Below are 23626 nucleotides of genomic sequence, written 5' to 3' on the forward strand. Positions count from 1 at the left end.
CTGACGACATCGGTTCGATCCGGATGACCTAATCCACATGGTGGAAGGAGAAAACCAACTTGAAAAAGTTCACTTCTGTCCTGCACAGGGGCGCCGTCCCCTCGGCCCCACAACACAGGTTAGGATAAAAAACATCTAAAACACCCAAACTTCATTGGCTCGCTCAGTCCTAGGTCCTGGTGGCCACGCCTTCAGACTCATCCCACACTCCAATTGGACAATCTTGCCCACGAGGGCACAAGCTCCCATTGGTCAGCTCTAATTGGGGGCGGGTTCTAGCGTCCCATTGGCCACGCCTGCCGCCGAGGCCGCGCTCGCCCGAGCTGCGACAGTTCGCGGGTCGCTCTCTGCTGCTGCCAGCATGTCGCCCGAGGACGCCGAGGAGACGCTGCCGCTCTTGCGGCCGCCGGACGCCAGGTGCGGACCCCGGGGGTCTGCGGCCTCCCTCTCACGCCCAGCGGCGCCGCTCACGCCCCGCCTTGTACCCGCAGCGTTCCCCGCGGCCGCCGGGTCTTCCTCGCCGCCTTCGCCGCCGCCCTGGGCCCGCTCAGCTTCGGCTTCGCCCTCGGCTACAGCTCCCCAGCCATCCCCAGCCTGCGGCGCACCGCGCCCCCCGCCCTGCGCCTCGGAGACAGTGCGGCCTCCTGGTTCGGGGTGAGCCCGCGGGGGTCCCCCACTCTCCGCCGCACCCCAGGGTCCTTATTCTCTTTCCTCTGAGGCTGCGGGGCGTGGGGTGGAGGGATCGTGGACCATGGCCCTTGGTGACCGTACGGGTTCCCAGGCCATCGTGACCCTGGGCGCTGCGGCAGGGGGCGTACTGGGCGGCTGGCTCGTGGATCGTGCAGGGCGCAAGCTGAGCCTCCTGCTCTGCACCGTGCCCTTCGTGACCGGCTTTGCCGTCATCACCGCGGCTCAGGACCTGTGGATGCTGCTCGGAGGCCGTCTCCTCACTGGCCTAGCTTGCGGAGTCGCCTCACTAGTGGCACCGGTGAGTGGTTTGGGCCTTCTATATGATCTTTGCCGGGAAGCGGGCAGCTAGTCTGCAGTGAAGCCATTCCTCACGCCCAGCATTGCCCTTAGTTGAGCCTCTTTTACTCTACAAATGATGGTATCCCTGTTGCTTAGCAGTTATGACTGGATCCCCCCTATTTTCATGTTAGCAGGGCGGTTCTGTTCTGGGTTGTCCCTGGGACGGACTTCTCACTACCTTCACAGCTTGAAGCCTACACATTTGCAGCCCACACACCAGGATCATTTACCTGGGCACAGGCTCTTCTCTGAGCTCAGTCCGCTCCCTTGTAAATTAAGAGTTATCCCTGAGCTGGTTGTGAGGCCTTTGTACGGGAAGCTGCGGGTCCAGGCACGGTCTCTAGAGAGATTTGGGCCCTGGTAACAGATCACCAGCAACCCGCAATCACCGACTTGGATGACCACCGGTCCCTTCCTCACCTCTCATTCTCTGCACCTGTTGGAGCTGTGCAGGAGCTAGAGGAGAGGGAGGCTGTAGAGCTGCAGATTTTTTTTTTTTTAACTAGGATAGTCATGGGCATAAGGTATGGAATAATCTAGAAGTATGGTCGATGCCTGTGACCCCTGAGCTTTGAAGAAGTGATGGCAGCCCCTGGTCAAATTAGGCTGGACAAGGGCACTTTCAGTGTCCAGGGTAGCACCTGGAGCTGACCAGCAAGGGAGAAGTCTTTTGTTCTAACTCACATTTGTGCATATTAAACGTGTACTGGTCTGGGCCTGGTGGCACGTGCCTGTAATCCCAGGACTTGAGGGGTAAATACATGAAGATCAGGAATTCATGGTTATCTTCAGCTCATTGGAGGCTAGCCTGGGCTACATGAAACTATCTAAAAAAAATAAAATGAGTATAAGGAAGTTCTGTGCACTCCTCTCTCCCCCTGCTCATACACACAGCAGCAACCATTACCCACAATCCTCTTTAAAAATCTGCAGAAGATGGAGTGTCACTCTGTGGCAGTGTAGTTAGACCCTTCCGTCTAAGGGCCCAAGTGAAGTCTCACCTTACCTACCCAGGTATATATCTCGGAAATTGCCTACCCAGCCATCCGTGGACTGCTTGGCTCCTGTGTGCAGCTGATGGTTGTCACCGGCATCCTCTTGGCCTACGTGGCAGGTAGATTTGCATGCTGTCTTTTATCCCCGTTAATGGCTATGTGGCCACTTTGGAAACTGAGGTTTATAGAGGGCAGGAGTTCGCCCAGTGCTACTGACCAAGGTGCCAGGTTCTTAGTCACACTCCTGGAGCTTGGTGTGCTAACTGAGCCAGGGAGAACTGGGGCAGGTGGTCCCTTCATTGTCCCAGAAGCCCACCACACTGTGGAGGGACTCAGCAGAGGGTTCCAGTTTCACGGAGGGGCGGGGTATAGGGAAATGCTTTAGCTCCCTCACTGGGAGAACTGGAGTTTCAGCATGTTATCACTGGGTTCAAGTCACATGAAGGAGGCTGGTTCCCAGAGACCCTGAAGGGCAGAGCTGGTGGCCTGCAGTTTCAGGAATTGTTTCCTCATTAGGAAACCTGCCACACCCGCCACTTGCTATGTAACTTTGGCCAAGTTTCACTGCCCCTGAGAGCCTCAATCCCCTCCATCCCTAAACAAATGTCCAGGGCCAGGAGAGTAATAGCATATGAAAAGTGCCTGAGAACACATCCCCAATGAGAATTGTTAAATGATGGCTTGAGAGCCATGGCGGGTGGGGTGGCTGACAGGCTGTGATCTAGCCTGGGGTATACATACTGGATCTTCACAGTGAACCCCACACAGGTCTCAGTCTTTCCTTTTTAACTCCTTTATCGTCCCGGCTCTTCTGTGTCGTCCCTGCAGCCTGGCTGCCTCAGGAGCGCTGTGGTGAGCCAGAGCCCCTATGAGGCACAGATGTTGACGGTGTGGTAGGGAGACAGTCAGTGTCCGTCAACCACAGTGTTGCCTCCAATGCGTCTTCATCACACTGCCTTGCACTGATCTGGTTCTGTCCTTTTGACCCACTGGTATGAGTTGACTGTGACACAAGAAAGTGATGTGGTGGGGACAGTAATGCCTCAGTCACGAGACTTTGTGGAACAGCTATTTGTGAGCCTTATTGCTAAAGCAAACTGACTCCTGCAGGCTGGCCTCTGACCTCCACACACACGCTGTGCCATGCATCATGCATGCATTTATTGTTTTTCCAGACAGGGTTTCTCTGTGTAGCACTGGCTGTCCTGGAACTCTCTCTGTAGACCAGGCTGGTCTCAAACTTAAAGGTCCGCCTGCCTCTGCCTCCCAAGTGCTGGGATTAAAGGCGTGCACCCCCACGCCCAGCTTAGTTACTTGTATACTGTAACTAAGATAAAATACGATGATCAAGGCAACTTATAAAAGTAAACATTTAATTTGAGGTGTATGGTTCCAGAGTCTCCATCATGGTGGGGAGCGTGGCAGCAGGCAGGTAAGCATGGCACTGGAGCAGAGGCAGAGAGCTAACTGGGAATGGCAAGGACTTTTTAAACCTCAAAGCTGCCCCCACTGACACACCTCCTATTCCTTCCCAAACAGTCCCACCAACTGGGGAGCAGGTATTCAAACATCTGAGCATAGAGGGGCCATTCTCATTCAAACCACCACACCCAAAATAGTTCAAATGATATAATAAAATTATGATAAAGGTATAACATGGGACTTGGGAAGTAGTTCAGCAAGTAGAAGAGCTTGCTGCCGAAGCATGAGGACCTGAGTTCAAATCCCAGAACCCACCTAAAAGCTGAAGTGTGCTCATGAGTTCCTGGAACTCCAGCGCTGTGGTAGGGCAGAGACGGGAGGATGCTGGGGCTGCTGACCACCAGCCTAGCTCCAGGTTTAATGGAAGACCCCTGTCTAGGGAATAAGGTGGGCAGCACTAGACACCAGTGCCTCCTCTGGCTTCCACTCACACATGAGTGCATACACACCACACTCACACAGATAAATCAAGAATTACTTTAAAAGCATACTGTAGTAAATGCATCAACGCAATAGCAGTCATTTCTAACCATTTTGCGGCGCCCAGGCTTTAACATGACTGGGAGCGCAGCCTTTGGGTTCCACCAGTATCACCATTGCAGTGCACTATAATACGTTACCATGGCTACAAGGCAGGCTTGGCAATGGACATCTTTCAGCTGTTCTAACTTTACATCTTATGTGCAGTCCATCTGTATTTCCCTTAATAGATGCTACCCAGTGGTGTCCTGATGAAACATTCCTATTAGCAGCAGTGTCTCTAACCAACATGAAGGCAGCCGGGCGAGGCAGTGAGGTGCCCACCCTTGGAGCGAGTCCCCGGGCTGGCAAGGGGGCTAGGCTGGCTCGCCCTGGCTCTGACGTCTGCCTTTGCAGGCTGGGTCCTGGAGTGGCGCTGGCTGGCCGTGCTGGGCTGTGTGCCTCCCACCTTCATGCTGCTGCTCATGTGCTGTATGCCCGAGACCCCACGCTTCCTCCTGACTCAACACCAGCACCAGGAGGCCATGGCTGCCCTTCGGTTCCTGTGGGGCTCTGAGGAGGGCTGGGAAGAGCCCCCCGTCGGGGCTGAGCACCAGGTGAGAGGCTGAGAGCAGGCAGAGAGCATACCTGCTCCCAAAGCCACACGCCTGAGTGGCAGCAGCCCTCCACCCTCAGTGAGGGCCAGTACCACCCTGCCTGAGCAGGGGGCCCGCCTGGAGCCCCACTTAGCTCCTACTGTCCCAACAAGTGAAAGGCCAGGCCTGAGGGGAACCGGGTGAGGGCTTCATTTACTGGGAACCACAGGCAGGGGAGTCTTCAGAGTCAGTGGCACGCAGACACTTTGCAGCCACTGTGTGACTGGCCATCTTTGAGTCTTGGCTCCTTCATCTGTAAAAGGATAGTCCTCACCTCATGGTGATGCTGAGGTCCACACAGATGGCTACAGGAGGTACTCTCCTCCCCCTGGTGGAGGTGAGCCTGAACACACACAAGTGCTTGTCAGGTACAGGATTCTTTCCCCAGGGCTGGAGTGCGAGCCTCCACCCCTCCCCTCCTACGTGAGGAGGCTGCAGGGGTCTGTCTGTACACTCAGGGCCACAGGTGGGGTGGGGCCAGCAAGCTGAGGCTCAGTCCCCTCCACTTAGGCTTGTGGGCTCAAAGAAGGGTTCTTGGGTCGGGAGAGAGAACACTGACGGCCGTCTTTGCGGCAGGGCTTCCATCTGGCTATGCTACGGCGCCCTGGCGTCTACAAGCCCCTCGTCATTGGCATTTCACTCATGGCCTTTCAGCAGCTGTCAGGGGTCAACGCCATCATGTTCTACGCCAACACCATCTTTGAGGAAGCCAAGTTCAAGGTAAGAGGCCTCTGCCCAGCCTGCCTCATGCCACATGTGTGATTTAGCCTCCCGAAGCCTGGGGAGCTTTCGACCCAGCTCAGAGCCAGAGAGAGAGGGAGGGACTTGTCTCTCTCTAGCAGACCAGCTTTCCCCTCTTCCAGGACAGCAGCCTGGCCTCGGTCACTGTGGGCATCATCCAGGTCCTCTTCACTGCTTTGGCGGCCCTCATCATGGACAGAGCAGGGCGGAGGCTGCTTCTGGCCTTGTCGGGTGAGGCCTAAGGGGAGGGCTCAGCCTCCCCAGCTCACATGGGGAGACAGGGGCAGGGAGGCAAGTGACCATCTGTCCCCAAGCCTCCTTTTCCCACTCTGAATTGGGGAAGGGCTGTGGTGAGGTCCGGTCCTGGGCAGTAGCTTTGGCATACACACCCATGGTGCCCACTGGAACCTGTGAAGGCCGCTGTGGGTGTGGTTGAACGCTGCCCTTGATGCTCCTGCTTCCGCAGGTAAGAGACTGCTGGAGAAGTTCCCAGCATTTGCCGAGGGCTGAGGTCCAGTATGGTAGGAATCCTGTCCAGTTGGGCTGCCATGGCCAAGGTGTGAGGTGCCTAACCTGGCCCTACTCTATCAGAGCGGCCACACTGCCCTCTAAGCCATGTCCCCAGCATCCTGCCTAGCCCAAGCCCTTGCCTGCAGGTGTGATCATGGTATTCAGCATGAGTGCCTTTGGGACCTACTTCAAGCTGACCCAGAGTGGCCCCAGCAACTCCTCCCATGTAGGCCTCCTGGTGCCCATCTCTGTGGAGCCTGGTGATGTCCACGTGGGGCTGGCCTGGCTGGCCGTAGGCAGCATGTGCCTCTTCATTGCTGGTAAGAAGGGACTCAGGGGACGCTGAGGGGGTGGTTTTCCCTGTAGCCCACCATGCCAAGTTCAGTAGCACACAGCTTCAAATCTCATCGTACTTGGCTTTGCCCCTCTGCCCCAAGGAACATGACTTCTGTGCATGTGGCTCTGACCATGTGCTGGGCACTGAGCTAAATTCTTTCACATCTCCATGACAACTTGCAAGCAGGTCCCATCCTTTTCCTGAAGTCTAAAACAGGAAGGGACTTGCCCAAGGCCTCCCAGCAGGGTTGAGGGCTAGCAGAACCCCTAAGGCCCACAGGCTGGGAAGAAAGATGGTGTCGGAGCCCAGCATGTGGGCCTTAACACTGCCTTGCTCCCGCAGGCTTTGCGGTGGGCTGGGGACCCATCCCCTGGCTCCTCATGTCGGAGATCTTCCCTCTGCATGTCAAGGGTGTGGCTACTGGTGTCTGTGTCCTCACCAACTGGTTCATGGCCTTTCTGGTGACCAAAGAGTTCAGCAGAGTCATGGTGAGTGTAGACCGTGCCTTCCCCTCACACTGTCAACAAAGGCTTACCTCATGAAACAACTTTCACTGCCAGAGAGATTCCGTGTCTGTGACCTTGAGTGTAAGCTGAGGTCCTCTCATGACGGGGACACTGCCATCTCAGGAGTGACATGGAGCCAGAGGCTAAACCAAATGAGGAACCAAATGATCCCCTAAGTCTTCAGTCTGTGTTGGGGTGAAAATAATATGGCCAGCCTTCCCCATTAATGAGTGTTAGAGACACAGGCCAGAAGCCCGTGATATATTTAAGGAAACTTGACAGGCCTGGGCTCTGTGAGACACACACACACACACACACACACACACACACACACACACACACACGCACACTCACTCACAGGGAGAGGGCGCCTGGGCTCTGAGACACACACACACACAGGGAGAGGGCGCCTGGGCTCTGACACACACATACACACTCACACACACACACAGGGAGAGGGCGCCTGGGCTCTGACACACACACACACACTCACACACACACACACACAGGGAGAGGGCGCCTGGGCTCTGACACACACACACACGCACACTCACACTCACAGGGAGAGGGCGCCTGGGTTCTGAGACACACACACTCACACACACACACAGGGAGAGGGCGCCTGGGCTCTGAGACACATACACACACTCACACACACTCACACACACACACACACACACACACACACACACACACACACACACACACACACGGAGAGGGCCTGCCTCCCTGTGCTTACTGCTTAACGGTCTCTCAACATGGACCTGAAGAAGTGCGGGTACCTAGCAGTACCTTCCTCTAGGTTGAAGGCCTGTCAGTTCCATTCAATACTTTCTTTCCCTCTGTGTTAGCTGATGCTGATGTGGCTGCTGCCTGCCAGCTTCTTAGCCACTAGAGAGAGGTCCTGGGGCAGATGAGCAGGTCATCTGCTCAGTCACTGGTGCCCTCCATGTCTCCTGGCATGGGCCGTGCTCAGGCCTGTTTAAGGCAGCAAAGATGGTAACAACTGAGGTCAACAGAGTCGCTTTCATGACAGGTGCCAGGGAGGTGGTGGGTGGCGTGGATACCCAGCTAGCCAAAGACATGCTCAGGTAGACGGGGCCTCCCAGAAAGCCCAGAGGAAGGCGAGCAGAGCCATCACGGAATGTGGTAGGGAGCAGCCAGCACAGGACCTGGGGGAGGAAGCCCAGAAGGACGTGATGAAGACCCAGCAGGGACCCAGGGAGCACCCTGTTGAAGAGGCTGAAAGGTCACTGGGTGTCCCCTCCTGCAAGGAATGAACAGAGGAGGGGGACTTTGCCACCTGCAAGGTCGCAGACTTGCCCCCACCCTCTCTCAGAGCAGCAGTTCCCCTTCCTCAGCACAGAGAACTCACAGTAGCTGGGACACTGGAGGTGTAGCCTAAGGTGTAGGAGTGAGGATAGTAAGCCTGGGATGCCCAGAAACAGGAACCTAGTGTCCTTGACATTTCTGCTCTCAGGACAGTCACACACGTTTCTCAGACACACATCACCTCGGGTGGCAGTGAGCTATCATCCACACAGCTGGGTCTCCAGAGATATGATAAGCCCGGCAGGGCAGGCTGCAGTCGGGATACTCCTGGGTTGTGAGGGGCCTTTGACCTCTGGCTACCTCCACATGTGCCTTCCTCTTCTGCAGGAGATCCTCAGGCCCTATGGTGCCTTCTGGCTCACCGCTGCCTTCTGTGTCCTCAGTGTCCTTTTCACATTGACCTCTGTCCCTGAGACAAAAGGCAGGACTCTGGAACAAATCACAGCCCACTTCGAGGGACGGTGACAGCCGCTTTCTGTGACTGGCAGCCCTGAGCTGGCCTAACTTTGGGTTTCAGAAGGAGTAGAGTGCCTGTAGCTGAGCCACACCTCAGTCTGAGCCTGGAGCCCCCCGACTCCTCACCTCAGAGCCCCTCCTTGTCCGGGTTGAGACCCAGACCAATGCTGTAAGGTTCACCAGGTTCTGGATCTAGTCTCTGCAGCCTGCGGCACACAGGACATCTGAGGAGCTGTGCAGCCAAGCCTGGCATGAGCATCTCCTGCCTCAGTCAGCATCTGAAGTGACGTGAGGCCTCCTGCCTCCTGTTTTCTGGCTGGGGATCTTTTGGTTCTTGGGTCCTAAGCATCCGCCTGTGCCTCACACTTGACTGTGGGATCAGAAAGGAATTTGGCCACATAAAAGTTGGGCTCAGAAACAGGGTTGTGACCTCTTTGAGTGAGTCCAGATTGAGAAGAAATGTTCTAGTCAACCAAGCCCTCCTCAGCCCTGCCCAGAGATCCTGTGGATCCACCTTGGGGTCATCCACCTTACCCATCATTTGGAGGTTCTTTCCAGCTCTTTCCTGGACTCAGTGTCCTGGGTCATTAGTCACCAAATCTTGTCGTGTTTCCAAAAATAAAAAACCTTTCTGTTTGGCTTTAATGGAGCCAGAAGTCTTTTGCAGGTTGCTTGTATCATGGGTCATACATACTGGAGTAAATTAGAGGACAGATCAAGTTAGCATGATTGACAGCAGCCAGCCATCTGCTAGAAACTTTACTACTGGCATGGAAAAGCTGTCCCTTTCCAGAGGTGACCCCAAGTGAGACCATGGCTCCATCATGAGGCTCTCCTCTGACACCCACTCTGTCAGTTACTCAAAACAGCGGGCTTGTGGGGCCGTGGTGGCGCATGCCTTTAATCCCAGCACTCGAGGCAGAGGCAGGCGGGTCTGTGAGAGTGTCCTTCCACCATGCGCACCTGGGATCCTGGACAGCAGGGGTCGTCCCCAGCGGGTCATCTTGGCAACCCTCATGCCTGGCTTTCTGTGGACGTGCTGGGATCTCAGTTCAGGTCCTCAGGCTGTCACAGCAGCCACTTTACTGACTGAGCACCCCCATCCCCTGGTGTCATTTTTTTTTTTACATTTATGGTGAGACACCTGTGTCATAGCTCATGTGTGGAGGTCAGAGGATAGCTTTTCGAGCAAGGGCCTTTGCCCACTAAGCCATCCTTGCCAACTACAAGTGTCTGTTAGGATCTTCTCTGGCTGATGGCAAGTGTATTGCCAGTTAACCATGCGGGTGGAACACTGCTGTAGCTTTCACAATCTTGGTGACTTAAAGTTGGGCAGGAAAGAATGTAATTGTAAATCTATTTTTGTTTGTGACTTTTTTTATTTTATCCTGGGGACACTCACATTCTCTAGTCCATCTCTTATCTCCTGATTCTCCTGCCCCAGCCCTGGGCTTCCCTGTTCCCTCTCGAGCTGTCAGGACACCATTCTCCCTGCTGTCCCTGCTGTTTAGTTAGTGGACACTGTTCCTGCTGTCCCGGCTGTTTAGTTAGTGGACACTGTTCCTGTTCTGTCCTGTCTGTTTATAGTTAGTGGACACTGTTCCTGTTCTGTCCTGACTGTTTATAGTTAGTGGACACTGTCCCTGCTGTCCTGTCTGTTTATAGTTAGTGGACACTGTCCCTGCTGTCCTGTTTATAGTTAGTGGACACTGTTCCTGCTGTCCTGACTGTTTATAGTTAGTGGACACTGTCCCTGCTGTTCTGTTTATAGTTAGTGGACACTGTTCCTGCTGTCCTGACTGTTTATAGTTAGTGGACACTGTCCCTGCTGTCCTGTTTATAGTTAGTGGACACTGTTCCTGCTGTCCTGACTGTTTATAGTTAGTGGACACTGTCCCTGCTGTCCTGTTTATAGTTAGTGGACACTGTTCCTGCTGTCCTGACTGTTTATAGTTAGTGGACACTGTCCCTGCTGTCCTGTTTATAGTTAGTGGACACTGTCCCTGCTGTCCTGTCTGTTTATAGTTAGTGGACACTGTTCCTGCTGTCCTGACTGTTTATAGTTAGTGGACACTGTCCCTGCTGCCCTGTTTATACTTAGTGGACACTGTCCCTGCTGTCCTGTCTGTTTATAGTTAGTGGACACTGTCCCTGCTGTCCTGTTTATAGTTAGTGGACACTGTTCCTGCTGTCCTGACTGTTTATAGTTAGTGGACACTGTCCCTGCTGTCCTGTTTATAGTTAGTGGACACTGTTCCTGCTGGCCTGACTGTTTATAGTTAGTGGACACTGTCCCTGCTGTCCTGTTTATAGTTAGCGGACACTGTCCCTGCTGTCCTGTTTATAGTTAGTGGACACTGTTCCTGCTGGCCTGACTGTTTATAGTTAGTGGACACTGTCCCTGCTGTCCTGTTTATAGTTAGTGGACACTGTTCCTGCTGGCCTGACTGTTTATAGTTAGTGGACACTGTCCCTGCTGTCCTGTTTATAGTTAGTGGACACTGTTCCTGCTGTCCTGACTGTTTATAGTTAGTGGACACTGTTCCTGCTGTCCTGACTGTTTATAGTTAGTGGACACTGTTCCTGCTGTCCTGTTTATAGTTAGTGGACACTGTCCCTGCTGTCCTGACTGTTTATAGTTAGTGGACACTGTTCCTGCTGTCCTGTTTATAGTCAGTGGACACTGTCCCTGCTGTCCTGTCTGTTTATAGTTAGTGGACACTGTTCCTGCTGTCCTGTTTATAGTTAGTGGACACTGTCCCTGCTGTCCTGACTGTTTATAGTTAGTGGACACTGTTCCTGCTGTCCTGTTTATAGTTAGTGGACACTGTCCCTGCTGTCCTGTTTATAGTTAGTGGACACTGTTCCTGCTGTCCTGTTTATAGTTAGTGGACACTGTCCCTGCTGTCCTGTTTATAGTTAGTGGACACTGTTCCTGCTGTCCTGTTTATAGTTAGTGGACACTGTCCCTGCTGTCCTGTTTATAGTTAGTGGACACTGTTCCTGCTGTCCTGTTTATAGTTAGTGGACACTGTTCCTGCTGTCCTGTTTATAGTTAGTGGACACTGTTCCTGCTCTGTCCCGGCTCTTTAATTAGTGGACCCGTTCTTCCTGGTTGATGTTTTTCTCTCACTTTCCACTTAGATCCTTTTTGTGGGGAGGATATGGAGACAAGTTCTTTCCCCAGAGCAGCCCAGGCTGGCCCTAAAACTCAACTGTAGCTCAGGCTGGCTTCAAACTTAGTGATCCTACCACTGGGTGCTGTAATCCCAGGTGTGCCATTCCAGGTGTGCCATTCCAGGTGTGCAAACCACACCTGCTTTCACTGATACCTTTGTGTGTCTTTGCTCTGTTTCACTTTATGTTCTACAAATACTTTGCCTTGCCAGTCATTAAAGCAATTCTGATCCTTTTCAGTTTATGAGGATTGTGAGCCCACACTCTCCCCTGGTGAAGATTCTTGAACAGAATCACACTGGCAGCTTTGGTGGGGTGAAGTGCCACTTAAGCCAAGTAAGCTGTTGGGTGGTTGGCAGGAGAGATGGAACCAAACCCAGAATACATACGGGGTGTACAGAGAGACAAAGGAGTGTACAGAGACAGGTGTACAGAGAGACGGGTGTACAGACAGACAGGTGTACAGACAGACGGGTGTACAGACAGACGGGAGTACAGACAGACGGGTGTACAGACAGACGGGAGTACAGACAGATGGATGTACAGACAGACGGGTGTACAGACAGACGGGGTGTTGAGAGAGACAGTACAGTTGTTGCAAGGGGCTGAGAAACCTAGAGTCTGCAGTGAGTCAGCAGCTGGTGGCCCAGGAGTGCTGACAGTGCGACTCCAGCCCAAAGGCAGGCACGAGACTCAGAAAGTGCCATTGCTGCCAATGACCGTAGCCAGCACTCAGGTGAGGGGCTGCGGGTGCTGGAGGCCCGCACTCAGGTGTCGGGCTGCGGGTGCTGGAGACCCGCACTCAGGTGAGGGGCTGCGGGTGCTGGAGGCCCGCATTCAGGTGACGGGCTGCGGAGCAAGCACCTCAGTGACTGAGTCATCCCCCAGCCCTTAGTTTTGTCGTACTCTCTCTGTCTTCTCCATTTGTCTTACTCTCTATGACTTCATCCTATGCTGTTTAGGGCATGAGTGTCTTTTCTAAGGATATACACTTCCACCATTTGAAAATCAGATTGAGCCAGGCATTGGTGGCACCTGCCATTAATCCCAGCACTGGCAAGGCAGAGGCAGGCAGATCTCTGAGTTCAAGGCCAGCCTGGTCTACAGAGTGAGTTCCAGGGCAGCTAGAGTTAAACAGAGAAACCCTGTCTTGGAAAAAAAAGAAAATCAAAATGAGGCATTATTTACATAAACGGAACCCAACAATTAATACAAAATCTAATGATTTATAGCACAGCGTAGTTATGAGCCACCACCACACTCAAGGACAGGACACTTTCATATCCCTGTGCAGCGTCACCCCCTGCATCTATGGCCCTGGACACCAGTGGCCTGTGCTCTCCATCAGGCTTTCCACAGAATCGTATAAAGGTGTAATCATGGTGTGAGGCCTCTGTGCCTGGCCTCTTTAATGGAGCACAGCACCTTTTGGATTCATTCATGTGGTTAGGGGCATCAACAAGTCGCTTCCTGTAATCTGAGAAGATTGTCACTATTTCCAGTTTGGGGATATTACTGGGGGCGTGGAGCCCCATTGCTAACATCTGCAGACATATCTTGTGTGTGGAGTGGAAGGAACTGCGGGGCATGTGCTAAGCAATTTTAGAAGCTGCTTCGACTTTCAAAGTTGTGTTTCCCATCCCACCCGCAGTGGCTCCGTGTCATTGATGCTTATTCCCTGTTATAAAGCAAGCTATAGATTCTAACTTTTTTAAATTCATCTTCTGTTTTCTGATTTCTCCTCCAATGAGTTGATCTGGTTATCTTGACCCATCTCAAACAGCTGGTTTATCTCACATAGCTGGCATGTTTTGTCCACGCTTATGCTTAGGGCTGAAGAACTACATTCTAATACCTGGCATAAGTCTCCCGACTCAACACACATACCTCCCTGATATACTACAGATTTGTTTCTATTTATACACCTCTGATGTCATTTTGGTGGGTTTTGACAAGGAAGAAATGGAGGGAAGTGTGTATGTTTGGTTCACCATCAGTGCGTGCAGTTACCATGCTGACATAGTTCCTGGCAAAGATAGATATTTGCTGGATGTAAAATTAGTCCATTGTATAACTACATCAGTACTTAAGTCAACCCTTTATTAGATCCAGAACTTAAAGCAATTCCATATTCCACATTAGGTTGTTTCCAGTCTCTTTATTGAGAATTCGGATGTCATATGTAGATTCATTTTAAAAGGGGGAGACTGACAATAGATGGAGATAATAGGGATAAAGGACAATGGTAGAGACAGATGGAGAAGCAAGGAAACCCTGATAATGAGAGGTGAGGGGGTGGAGGGTAAGGGTGGACATGAAGGAGGTAACTAAAATAATAGATGTTGTCTGAGCAAACCTTCACAGGATGAAACCGTACAGGTGTGGTTGTTGGTCAATAAGGTGCACACTGGCAAAGCAACCCATCCATCTTGATAGGCCGCAGTGGGTTGTGTCTGAGAAGGGCCTCCCTCGTGACCAAGTCAGTTCTCAGGGAGTCACAGCAAAGGCCATGGAGTAGTACCTCAGACAGGTGTGGACATGACTGTGATTAGGGAAATTAGCTGGCTCAACACATCAGGCCACGGGGCTGAGGCAAGGGGCCTGCCTACACCACTGTCTGCCCAGGCATCTATTCTCAGCCACAGACTGGTCCTTGCAAAGGACTTGCTTGGCCACTGTCCAACCTGTCAGTGGGCTAATGAAAGACTAGAAGGCAAGAGGTCAGGCGTATAGACCACTGGAGAGGTGATTAAACATGTAGGCAATATCACTGTGGCTTCCAACTGTATTCCCTGTAACCTGGAGGAGGAGCCAGGCAGCCTGGGAAAGGGTAAGTCAGGATGTTAAATTCCAATTCCAGTGTAGTACTTACTGCCTGTGTGACCTGGATGGTCACAATATCTCTGGGCCAATTAATTACCTCTAACTGGCCTGGTGCTGAGGTATGTAAAGCGCTTGAACAGAGGATGGCAAAGAGAAAAGAAAATGCTGGCTGGCCCACAGCAGCCGTTGAGAGGGGTGGTAGGGGGCGGCAGGCAAGGTCAGTGTCAAACTCAGGGATGTATCTATCATAAATGGACACCTGAAAGGGAGTTTCAAGGAAGGGCTTCACTCTATAAACCAGGCTGGCCTTAGGTCTCTTTCCCCAGTGCTGGGGTTCCAGACACACACTACCATGCCTGGCCTGAGGTTCCCTCCTGTTTTACTCCCCACCCTGCCGCCTCAGTGTACCGCCTTCTGTCACCAACTGCCCCCGATGCCAGTGCTCTGGGGGTCCATACATTCCCTAAGGCCTCCACAGTCTCTGGACACTTCCCCTCGGAGTATAAAGTTTGAGAAGCCAAGAGCCAGCTCCATCAGACAGTCCTGTACCTGCCCCCGCCCCTCCCCCACCAAAGAGCCTAAGTCAACACCATAAGAACAAGGCCATGGAGAGGGGAAGATGAACATTCCCAGAGGAGAGGTATACCAGACACAGGTTTATGCAGCCTGAGGTACAAACCTGCACTCTTCACAAATGTCAATTACCCTTACCATATTCACATTACCATCCCCAGAATAACGTGGGCAAATCCTGGTTTCTGCAAAGCGCAGAAATGCCCTAGCACCCCTAAGTAGCCATATGCAGAATGACATCATCTGACACCTGAAGCACTCTGCTACCTCCCGGCGGTCAAAAGTGAGATCATAGGACTAAGACAGGAAACCTGCCAAAGATGAAGATCGCACTAGCTGAGGTGTGAGCTCTGGGCTGCCTCGATCCCAAGCAGGGAAAACGATGACTCCCTGGGCTCCAGAGCTCATCCTGACTGCTGAGCATGGCAGGTCAGCACAACAGTGTGAGGTCCGAGCTGTTTTCCTCTAAATGACCCTCCCGGACCACGCCCCACCACAAACTTGCTTGGGAAGGAATGACAACTGTTCTCTGGGAAAGTCGCCCACTGGCAGCATAAGCACCCTTCCCGGCATCCTGGCGGCCTGGTCGCTCCCTGTCCGAGGTTCCACGCCCGGATCCGAGTGCACCTGAAAGATGCGGAGTTAGTTCTCAGGATGGACTCTGGAAGCGAGGACCGGCATGCGGGAGCTTCTTTGTAAAATACACCCCACGAGGCAACAGGGGTCACAATCCTGGCGGCCGGGAAGAGACCGCAGAGGAGTGGACACAGTGACTTGTTAGAAGCGAGTTCCGGTGTGCGGACTGCGCGTGGCCGGAAGTGACGTGTTTCCTACGCGCCCGCCTGCCGCGGGGTAAGCGGTCCGCGCGGTTTCTGGGGCCAGGGCTCCCAGGTCCCGGAGCGGCCGCGTCAGCGTTGCCCTGTGTGTGGGCCGGTGAGAAGGGGCGGAGAGCTGTGCAGTTGTTCAGTTTCCCCACTGGTGTGCGCAGCACTCCACCAGCGGTCTGAGCGGAGTGGGCTCTCTGCGTACCTAACTGCCTCTTATCCAGTGGAGAGGGGTATGGGCGACGTTAGCCTTCCGCCCCGGGGGAAGCAGCTGGGGATGCTTGGAACAGGGACCACTTCGAGGGCAGGTTCAGCCTCTTAGCACGGACTTCGTGGAGGACAGGGGAGTGTGCAGCCCGAAGGTCCTTCTTAGCCTGGGTTTCTCTGTAGAAAATAGATCTTGGCTCTCTTCGTGACTCTAAGAACTGTAACCAGGTGAAATAGCGTCTGAAGGTACTTGGAACGCACAACAAATGTGACTATCCTACCTGCATCACAAAAGATGGCGATGTACAGGGGCTAGGTGCACATCAGCAACAGTCTATGCTAAAACCAGTGCCCGGTTCTGACCTTTTATTCAGATTAAGTTACACGTCATAGTAGTCGTTTCATGCTTTTAAAGGTGACCCTTTTACATTCGGTGGTTCAGGCCGTATTTTCATGTAGTTATGTAACCACTATTTAATTCCAGAACACATCTTCTGGAAGAGAAACCCCTTATTAGTAGTCACTCCTCAGACCTAAGCTCCAAATTCCTCGGCTTTCTGTCTGGATTTGCTGGGCATGTTACATAGATGGACTCATGCAATACATGACCTTGTTTAGCCTGTCAGCGCGGTGTTCAGGGCTCATCCATGCTATAATGTATATGAACACTCAGTCCTCTTTATGACTGAAAAACATACGTATACATATCCCATTTTGTTCATTCCTCAGTGAATGGACATTTGGATTACATTCACTTATAGGTCATGAGCATTGCTGCAATTAATATGTATGCAAAGGTTGTGTGATGACATTTAACGTGTGTGTGTGTGTGTGTGTGTGTGTGTGCACCTATGCCCTGAGTGTACATATGTGCACATGTACAGGAGCCAGAAGAGGGTGTTGAATTCCCTGGAGTTACAGGTGATTGTGAGCTACCCCACTGTGGGTACTCGGAATTGAACCTGGGTCCTCTACAAGAGCAGCAGGCAGTCAAAACAGAAGCGGACACCCTCAGTGTGCTTGTTTTAACGGGAGAAAGCCTTCAGTCTTTAGTCAGAAGTATGTTAGTGCCACATTCCATAGTAGTTATTTCTAGTCAGTGTTTTTGGTTTTTGTTGTTTTTGCAGTACTTCAATTAGCATAGAGCTTTATGCTTTCCAGTCGATTTCGCCCTACCCTCTTAAGAATTTTGTGTTTATGCCTGTGAATAAATGCCACATGCATGCAGTTACCCACATAGCAGAGGTGTCAAATCCATTAAGGGCTGGAATTACAGGTGTTTTAGCCAGTATGGGTGCTGGGAAACACACTCGGGTCCTCTGCAAAAAGACTTAAATTCTTTCAGATTTTAAGGTGTATGTTGACCTTGCATTTATGTGCATCACATATATAAGTACATGTACATACATGCCCAGAGAGGTCAAGAGGGTATCAGTATTATTCAACTGTCATGTATGCAATGAACAGAACCCAAGTCCTCTGGCAGAGCAGCCAGCATCCTTTAAACTTATTATAACTGTCTCCCCAAATTGCTCAGGGTGGCCTTGTATTTAAAAGGCCTTTCTACTTCAGCCTCCAAAATAGCCAGAATTATGGTGGGTGCCAAGAAGCAGCTTGTGTTTTATAAGTGGTCCACTCTGGTGGCCCACCTTGTTTCTTCTGCTTATGGTAAGTTGAGGCACCCACTAGTAATAACTTCTCATCTGCAGCCACTTTCCCCAGAGAACTAAATACACCATATTTCTAAACCCACCTACACGGAAGACATTGTATACCAACTGATTTACCCATAAAATCCGAAGACCAGCAGAGAGGTCCTGGCTCAGGCAGATCTAAGTTTAAGGCCAGCCTAGTCTAGTGTTCCATGACAGCGAGAGCTATAAACTGTCTCAAAAAACTTAAAAAAAACACCTTAGCCCTCTACAAGACTATCCCCTTTTCACTGATGTATGATTTGCACACTGATCCCCAGCACTGGACATGGGGAATATAACTTTTTTTCCTCGAGACAGGGTTTCTGTGTAGTTTTGGTGCCTGTCCTGGATCTCGCTCTGTAGACCAGGCTGGCCTCTTACTCAAGAGATCCGCCTGGCTCTGCTGGGATCAAAGGCACACACCACCGCCACGGCATGTCTGTCAGGTCTCCTGGAACTAGTTAGTTGTGAGCTGCCATACGGGTGCTGGAGGAGCAGCCAGTGCTCTTCACTACCAACCCGTTATCTTTCTACACCTGAGCGTAGGAAATGGCAAAAACTGACCCACAGCCCAAGCACCCAGGGACCATGTCACCTGAGCCTCCCCCACTCGTGGTCAACGCAGGCGAGTCAACAGCAGCAGACAGGCTTCATCGATTTCTCTTCCAGCACCTTCCCTTCCCTGGGGCGGCTGGATGGGTGTTTGGTGAGCTGAAATCTGACAGGTTTGTAGACTGCTGCCAGCATGTGCCTGTGCAGTAAGCATGCTTGGTATCCTTGGAATTTGGGGTGGTTGTCAACCATGTAGATGCTGGAAATCAAAGTCTGGTCGACTGCAAAAATACATGTGCTACCAAGTGTTTTTTTTTTTTAATTCAAGTTGCATTGGACCTTTTCTTCCTCTAAATACAAACATAACTTGTGTTCATTGGGGAGAAACTCATGAAATGGAAAACAAAAAAAAGTCACCCTTAACCCCACACAGCGTTTTCCCTTTCATGGTTGTGGTCCAGGTAGAGCTTTCTCAGATGCCTTGCTGTAAGTACTGCTGTCTTTTGTAGCCAAGTGTCCCTAAAGCTTAGCTGGCTTTTGGGAACCTGTACCCCACACTAGATACCACCTTGCCCAGGCTTGACCCAAGGGGAGGAACTCTGGTCCTGCCTCAACTTAAGGTGCCAAGCTTTACCTCAAACCCACAGGAGGCCTGCCCCCTTGAATGGAGCCAGGAGTGGAAGGGCAAGGGGGAGGAGGGGAAACTGTAGCCGGTATGTAAACTAGAGCAAGATTCTTCCTGACAGCCTAACCACACCCATAGAAAAGTCCCCTTTCCTTCCTAGCTGTCTACAAAGCTACACCAGAACTTGGTGCTTCATATTCTGCTACCATGGCCATACTGAACATGCCAAAAAGAGAAACACTCCCCTGCCCAAAAAACAGCCAGGCCCATTGGTTTATCAGACAGATGGTCTTTTATTGAAATATTCTCTCTTGTTGCTTCTAACTCTGTGGAAAAGGGAGGAAAATTCTCAATCACAATGGGGAATATACATGACAAAGAATTTTCACCCTTTAAGGATGCCCCAATAAGACACCAGAGGCAACAAAAGCCCAGCTGCCCCCACTATAACAAAGGGAATCATGCAAAGTCACTTACAGCTGGGCATTCCACCACACCACTGTTGATGTCGTCAATGATGTCATGAGGATGGCGCCCGTCCACATTGCAGCCCACAGACTGTGCAGTACCCAGGATCTCTTTAATAGTTCCTATATTAAGAATAGTGGCCTCAGCAGAGATCTCAGTTCCTTGCAACTCTTAGGTTGAGGGGCAAAGGGAAAAAACATGGCTCCATGGATTTCCTGATGCTCAACTAAAAAATTTGCGGCCTGCTGGGCGGTGATGGTACACACCTTTAATCCCAGCGCTTGGGGGGCAGGGACAGGCAGAGTTCAAGGCCAGTCTGGTTTACAGAGCTAATTCCAGGACAGCCAGGGATACACAGAAAAACCCTGTCTCAGAAAAGTGCATCCCAATCTTGGGCCTTCAACAGCCGTTCAGTGAAAATAACTTGCTCTTCTTACCAGAAAGTTCTCTGGCTAAAGACCGGTGTCGCATCTGCCGGGCAATGTTGACAATCTCGTCAAAAGTGATGTTTCCACTGTGTTTAACTGCAGGGAAGAAAACACAAGGGGGGTTTTGCGTTCTAAAAGCTTTAGTTCAATCTCTGAAACAAGATCCCATGATTTGGTTTTCCCTATTCTGGGCTGTCCCCAGGCTTTCGGCACAGAGTCATCCACATGGAGGACAACCCTGTTTCCTAAGCTGGGCTTACTGTCAGCTCACCACTGGATTGCACCAGCCAACGGTGCTGATCAGGTGCAGTGGCGGGTGGCTAGGGCAGAACCATGTCCTCCCCAGCAGCCGACACTCAACTTTAGCTTAAATCTCTGCTGGGGCTGAGGGTCCAGTGTCAACACTAGGGTTATTTCTGCACCCAGAGGACGAGGCACGGGACAAACGGCCTGAAGTGAGCCCATTCTGACCCAAGGATCGTTAGAGGGAACTAAATGCCAAGCAGTAAACACTGAAGGGGAACCCCGAGTGCAAATCGACTCACTGTTCTTCTGCTTCTTTCTGTCTCTTGGTGGCTCCTTGAGGGCTTTGATGATCAGGGCAGAGGCAGAGGGTACCACCTCAATCTGCAAGAGATAAGTTAATGAGCACAGTGCAGAAATCCTCCAACACAAGTACTGCCACCAAAACATGCTAATGGGGCCAGCAAGATAGCTCAGTGGGAAATGGTATTTCTTGCTGGGCCTGATCACTTGAGTTTAATCCCTAGGCCCCACACGTGGAACCCGGCACCCTGGCTCCTACCTTCCAGAACAGCGAGATCCTGTGACTGTCCAAGGGCTGCCACCCCTGCCACCCTCCCGACACCCAGCAGAGTGAATACCTGGGCCTGTCTGTTCTGGATGGTCAGCTTCACTGTGATCCTGAGGCCTTTCCAGTCTCCGGTTGCCTTGGCAATGTCATCACCAACTTTTTTTGGAGACTGTGGAAATAATGGCATTAAAATAATTACCACGAGCCTAAAGTTTAAGGCATAGCCTTCCTCATCACTCCACATAATCGTGTCCAAAGACCCCACACCTCGTTTCCTAAGCCAGCTCCGCCCGAAGGGCTGCTCAGCAAACACGTTCAGCCGCAGTGGGTCACCCAGAGCTTCGCTGCTAGGTTCCCATGTTACTAGGAGGGGGCGACCTGAAAAGCGCATAGGCTGGCAACAGGGATTTAACTAGTCCCTCAGGGACTCCACTGCTCCACCTAGGAACAAGGTAAGAACGCTACTTCCTGTCCACCAAGCACATGGTACTGTTTGAGCTTCCTCTTTACCTCCTAGAGCCCATGGGCAAGAGCCTGCAAGATGGCTCAGCCAAGCCCGATGACTAACACAACTGTGCCGTGTGGAACGAGCCCATAACACTTGTTATCCCAACTTTCCTTTGTAAATGTTAAGAACAAGTCAAAACGGGGCTGGAGAGGACCCGGGTTCGAGTCCCAGCACTCACCCGGTAGCTGGCCCACACCAGGCACGTGGTGCCTTGACCTCCACAGGCACACACACAATCACGCGGTCTGCTCTCACGTGAAGTACATACACACACAGCTCTCGGCAGCGCAGACTTACCAGACCCAGGGGGCCGATCTTGGGGGCCAGGGCGGACGTGGCGCCGACCTCACCTCCGGTGCACCTCAAGTACACTGAGAAAAAGCAGAGTTAGACCTGCGGGGCGCGCCGGGCCGCAGGCCGCCCTGCCCGCGGGCCGCAGACCCCCGGGGCCAGGCCTTACCCTAAGGCGCACAGGCTGCAAGAGCGTCGGTACTCCCTCCCCATCTACACACGAGGAAGCCGGGGCCCAAGGGAGACCCGCCAGGCCCGGAGCCAGGCCCCGGGGCAGCACGCGCCGGGGAGGGCTCCCCCCGGCCGCGGCGAGGGCACGCACCGACTTTGATCTCGTTGGGGTCGAACTTGGGCGGCATGGTGGAGGCGGCTGGTGTCGGATGAACCCGGATTCGGGACGACCGAAGAAAGTTGCACCGTAGCCTCCGCCGAGCCGAAAGCCGAAAAGACGGCCGACGCCCCGCCCACGCCGGATATAGGCAGAAAAGCTCGGCTCTCGCGATAACCGCTGGCTCCGCCCCATGTCGGGGCGACACCCTCGCCGCCCTGTTTTTTGTGGGCAGGCGTTTGCGGCAGAGGACTGGAGAGCCGGGTTCCTGGGTGAGCTAGGGATTCGGAAGGGGTGGATGTTCGGAGCACCTTTCCCGGGGACAGTCAGAGTAGCAGGACCGCCCCAGAGGCCCTGGCTCCTGATGTATTCCACGTTCCCTTACAAGGGTGACTCTGGAGTCCCAGGACCCCGCCCCTCCCCTGAGGAATCCGCACCAGGCTTGCGGGACCCCAGTGCCAATGCTGCCCCAGTACCCTTCTTAGCCATTGCGGTGTGTGCATGTTAGTTATACGAGCAAACTATTCGGGTCTAAATCACGATTCTTAATTCTGCAGTTCTTTGGTTTCTAGAGTCACAAGACTTTGTCATCCTGAGCTGCATGATTTTATGAGATTCAGAGTTTCGGTCCTAACTTCCTATGTTGGAAGGAGACCCGACTCCAGCTGGCCTTCCTGGTGCCTATGGTCTGCACATATGACCAAGCCTTCAGAGTGATTGGCCTACCTTGAGGTCCACCCCAAAATCGGAACATCAGTGAAGGACCTTTCCGTCCACAAAGCCAGGTCAGCCACTGGCCAGCTCTGCCAGGGAAGGATGGGTGTGGTTCTCCCAACCAAGCTACACCGTCAGGGAGGTTCAAACCAGATTTGAAAGAATCTATGTTGAGAATGACTAGGGAAGAGGACTTGGGGTGGAGGGTGGGGGGTAGTCATTGAACAGGATTTCCCTTGGAGGATAGGGATGGGGGAGAGCTAGTCATTAGCAAGCAGAAGGTAAGTCATCATAAGGGATGGAGGAGGCTGTTTTACATCATTCTGCAGGAGTGCCAGCAGGTGAGTGAGGAAAGAGCTGGCTTTGCAGGCCTGACCACCTCCCCTGACACCCACACCCAGGAATGGAGGTCTGAAATCTCTAAGGACCCAGGATGTGTCTTCAACGGCCAGACTCCTCCTGAATCTATTTGTCATAGTGCACATATGTGGTGCACTCTGTGTCAGATGCTGTGGCACAGGCCTGACATGCATGCATCACTGAGTCCCACAGAACCCACTGTTGGCAACATTACTCCATATCACATTTGAGGAAATAGGCTCTGACAGGTGACCCAATGTGACACAGCTGATGTCTTGGATGTCAAAGCCTATGATGTTAGCTACATACTTCCTCCAGATGATTGCTTCCTTCCTGTTACTGGCCCTCATTCAGCACTGGAAGTTCCAGATTCTGAGCTGGCTGTGGGCACCCAGCTCCTGAGTTCAGGACAGAATGGTTACTTTGCTGAACTGTGAAATCCAGGGGGCTGTGCAGACTGCACAGCATCAGGGTTTGAACAGCAAGCATCCCAGGCTGTTTTTTCTGTAATCCAGGTCGTGTAGCCAGATCACTGAACTTAGTAAACATCATACTCCCCGCAGGATGCTCGTGACAGTCAAAGGTGGGAAGGTGCCTAAAGGCTGCGTTTTAATTTTTATTTAACTCGTGCATCTCTTTAGGCTTGGCATGGTTGAATTTCCCCTGAGCCGTGGCTACTTCCAGTTTGGATTTGCTGGTGCCACTCTGACAGTTTCATCAGCTGAGTCTGTCAAGGG

The 23626-nt window shown here is 52.4% G+C and overlaps 3 protein-coding genes and 1 non-coding gene across 10 annotated transcripts in view; 2 read left to right on the forward strand and 2 right to left on the reverse strand.

The window, feature by feature from the left end:
• Positions 1-286: 286 nt before the first annotated feature.
• Slc2a8 (solute carrier family 2 member 8) lies at positions 287-9152 on the forward strand. Its single transcript, XM_052725981.1, has 10 exons — positions 287-417; positions 492-654; positions 782-988; positions 2044-2143; positions 4383-4582; positions 5198-5341; positions 5485-5593; positions 6019-6192; positions 6552-6697; positions 8375-9152. Exons 1-10 carry the CDS (start codon positions 362-364, stop codon positions 8510-8512), a joined length of 1437 nt encoding a protein of 478 aa, XP_052581941.1. The 5' UTR covers positions 287-361; the 3' UTR covers positions 8513-9152.
• Positions 9153-13823: 4671 nt separating this feature from the next.
• On the reverse strand, positions 13824-21954 carry Rpl12 (ribosomal protein L12). The gene is made up of 7 exons (XM_052725984.1): positions 21810-21954; positions 21494-21567; positions 20759-20857; positions 20420-20501; positions 19884-19970; positions 19456-19568; positions 13824-19304 (listed from the first exon to the last, which is right to left on the reverse strand). Exons 1-7 carry the CDS (start codon positions 21844-21846, stop codon positions 19299-19301), a joined length of 498 nt encoding a protein of 165 aa, XP_052581944.1. The 5' UTR covers positions 21847-21954; the 3' UTR covers positions 13824-19298.
• On the reverse strand, positions 20065-20191 carry LOC128102746 (small nucleolar RNA SNORA65). Its single transcript, XR_008215510.1, has one exon. It is a non-coding gene; the product is annotated as a small nucleolar RNA SNORA65 (small nucleolar RNA).
• Positions 21955-21976: 22 nt separating the features above from the next.
• Positions 21977-23626, forward strand: part of Lrsam1 (leucine rich repeat and sterile alpha motif containing 1) — a 56902-nt gene continuing 55252 nt past the window's right edge. For 4 of the 7 annotated variants that reach the window (XM_052725974.1, XM_052725977.1, XM_052725978.1 and 1 more), the window contains exons 1-2: positions 21978-22087; positions 22373-22600. The gene's annotated coding sequence lies outside the window, so the exon portion shown is untranslated. Of the gene's footprint in view, positions 22088-22372; positions 22601-23626 lie in introns of all 7 variants that reach the window. The other 3 variants (XM_052725976.1, XM_052725980.1, XM_052725975.1) reach the window with 2 other exon arrangements.

Source organism: Peromyscus californicus, unplaced genomic scaffold, assembly GCF_007827085.1.
Source record: "Peromyscus californicus insignis strain IS unplaced genomic scaffold, ASM782708v3 Scaffold_7__1_contigs__length_154581171, whole genome shotgun sequence".
Lineage (NCBI taxonomy): Eukaryota > Metazoa > Chordata > Mammalia > Rodentia > Cricetidae > Peromyscus > Peromyscus californicus.

What these genes read in the sequence shown, in the direction of transcription:
- Rpl12 (XM_052725984.1), bottom strand. Translation starts at nt 21,846, where the DNA reads ATGCCGCCCAAGTTCGACCCCAACGAGATCAAAGTCG. An exon ending in AGATCGGCCCCCTGGGTCTG is followed by an intron (nt 20,858 to 21,493) that starts GTAAGTCTGCGC and finishes TTATTTCCACAG; the next exon opens with TCTCCAAAAAAAGTTGGTGA. An exon ending in CAGAAAGAAGCAGAAGAACA is followed by an intron (nt 19,971 to 20,419) that starts GTGAGTCGATTT and finishes TCTTCCCTGCAG; the next exon opens with TTAAACACAGTGGAAACATC.
- Slc2a8 (XM_052725981.1), top strand. Translation starts at nt 362, where the DNA reads ATGTCGCCCGAGGACGCCGAGGAGACGCTGCCGCTCTTGCGGCCGCCG. An exon ending in CCTCTTGGCCTACGTGGCAG is followed by an intron (nt 2,144 to 4,382) that starts GTAGATTTGCAT and finishes CTGCCTTTGCAG; the next exon opens with GCTGGGTCCTGGAGTGGCGC. An exon ending in TTGAGGAAGCCAAGTTCAAG is followed by an intron (nt 5,342 to 5,484) that starts GTAAGAGGCCTC and finishes CCCCTCTTCCAG; the next exon opens with GACAGCAGCCTGGCCTCGGT.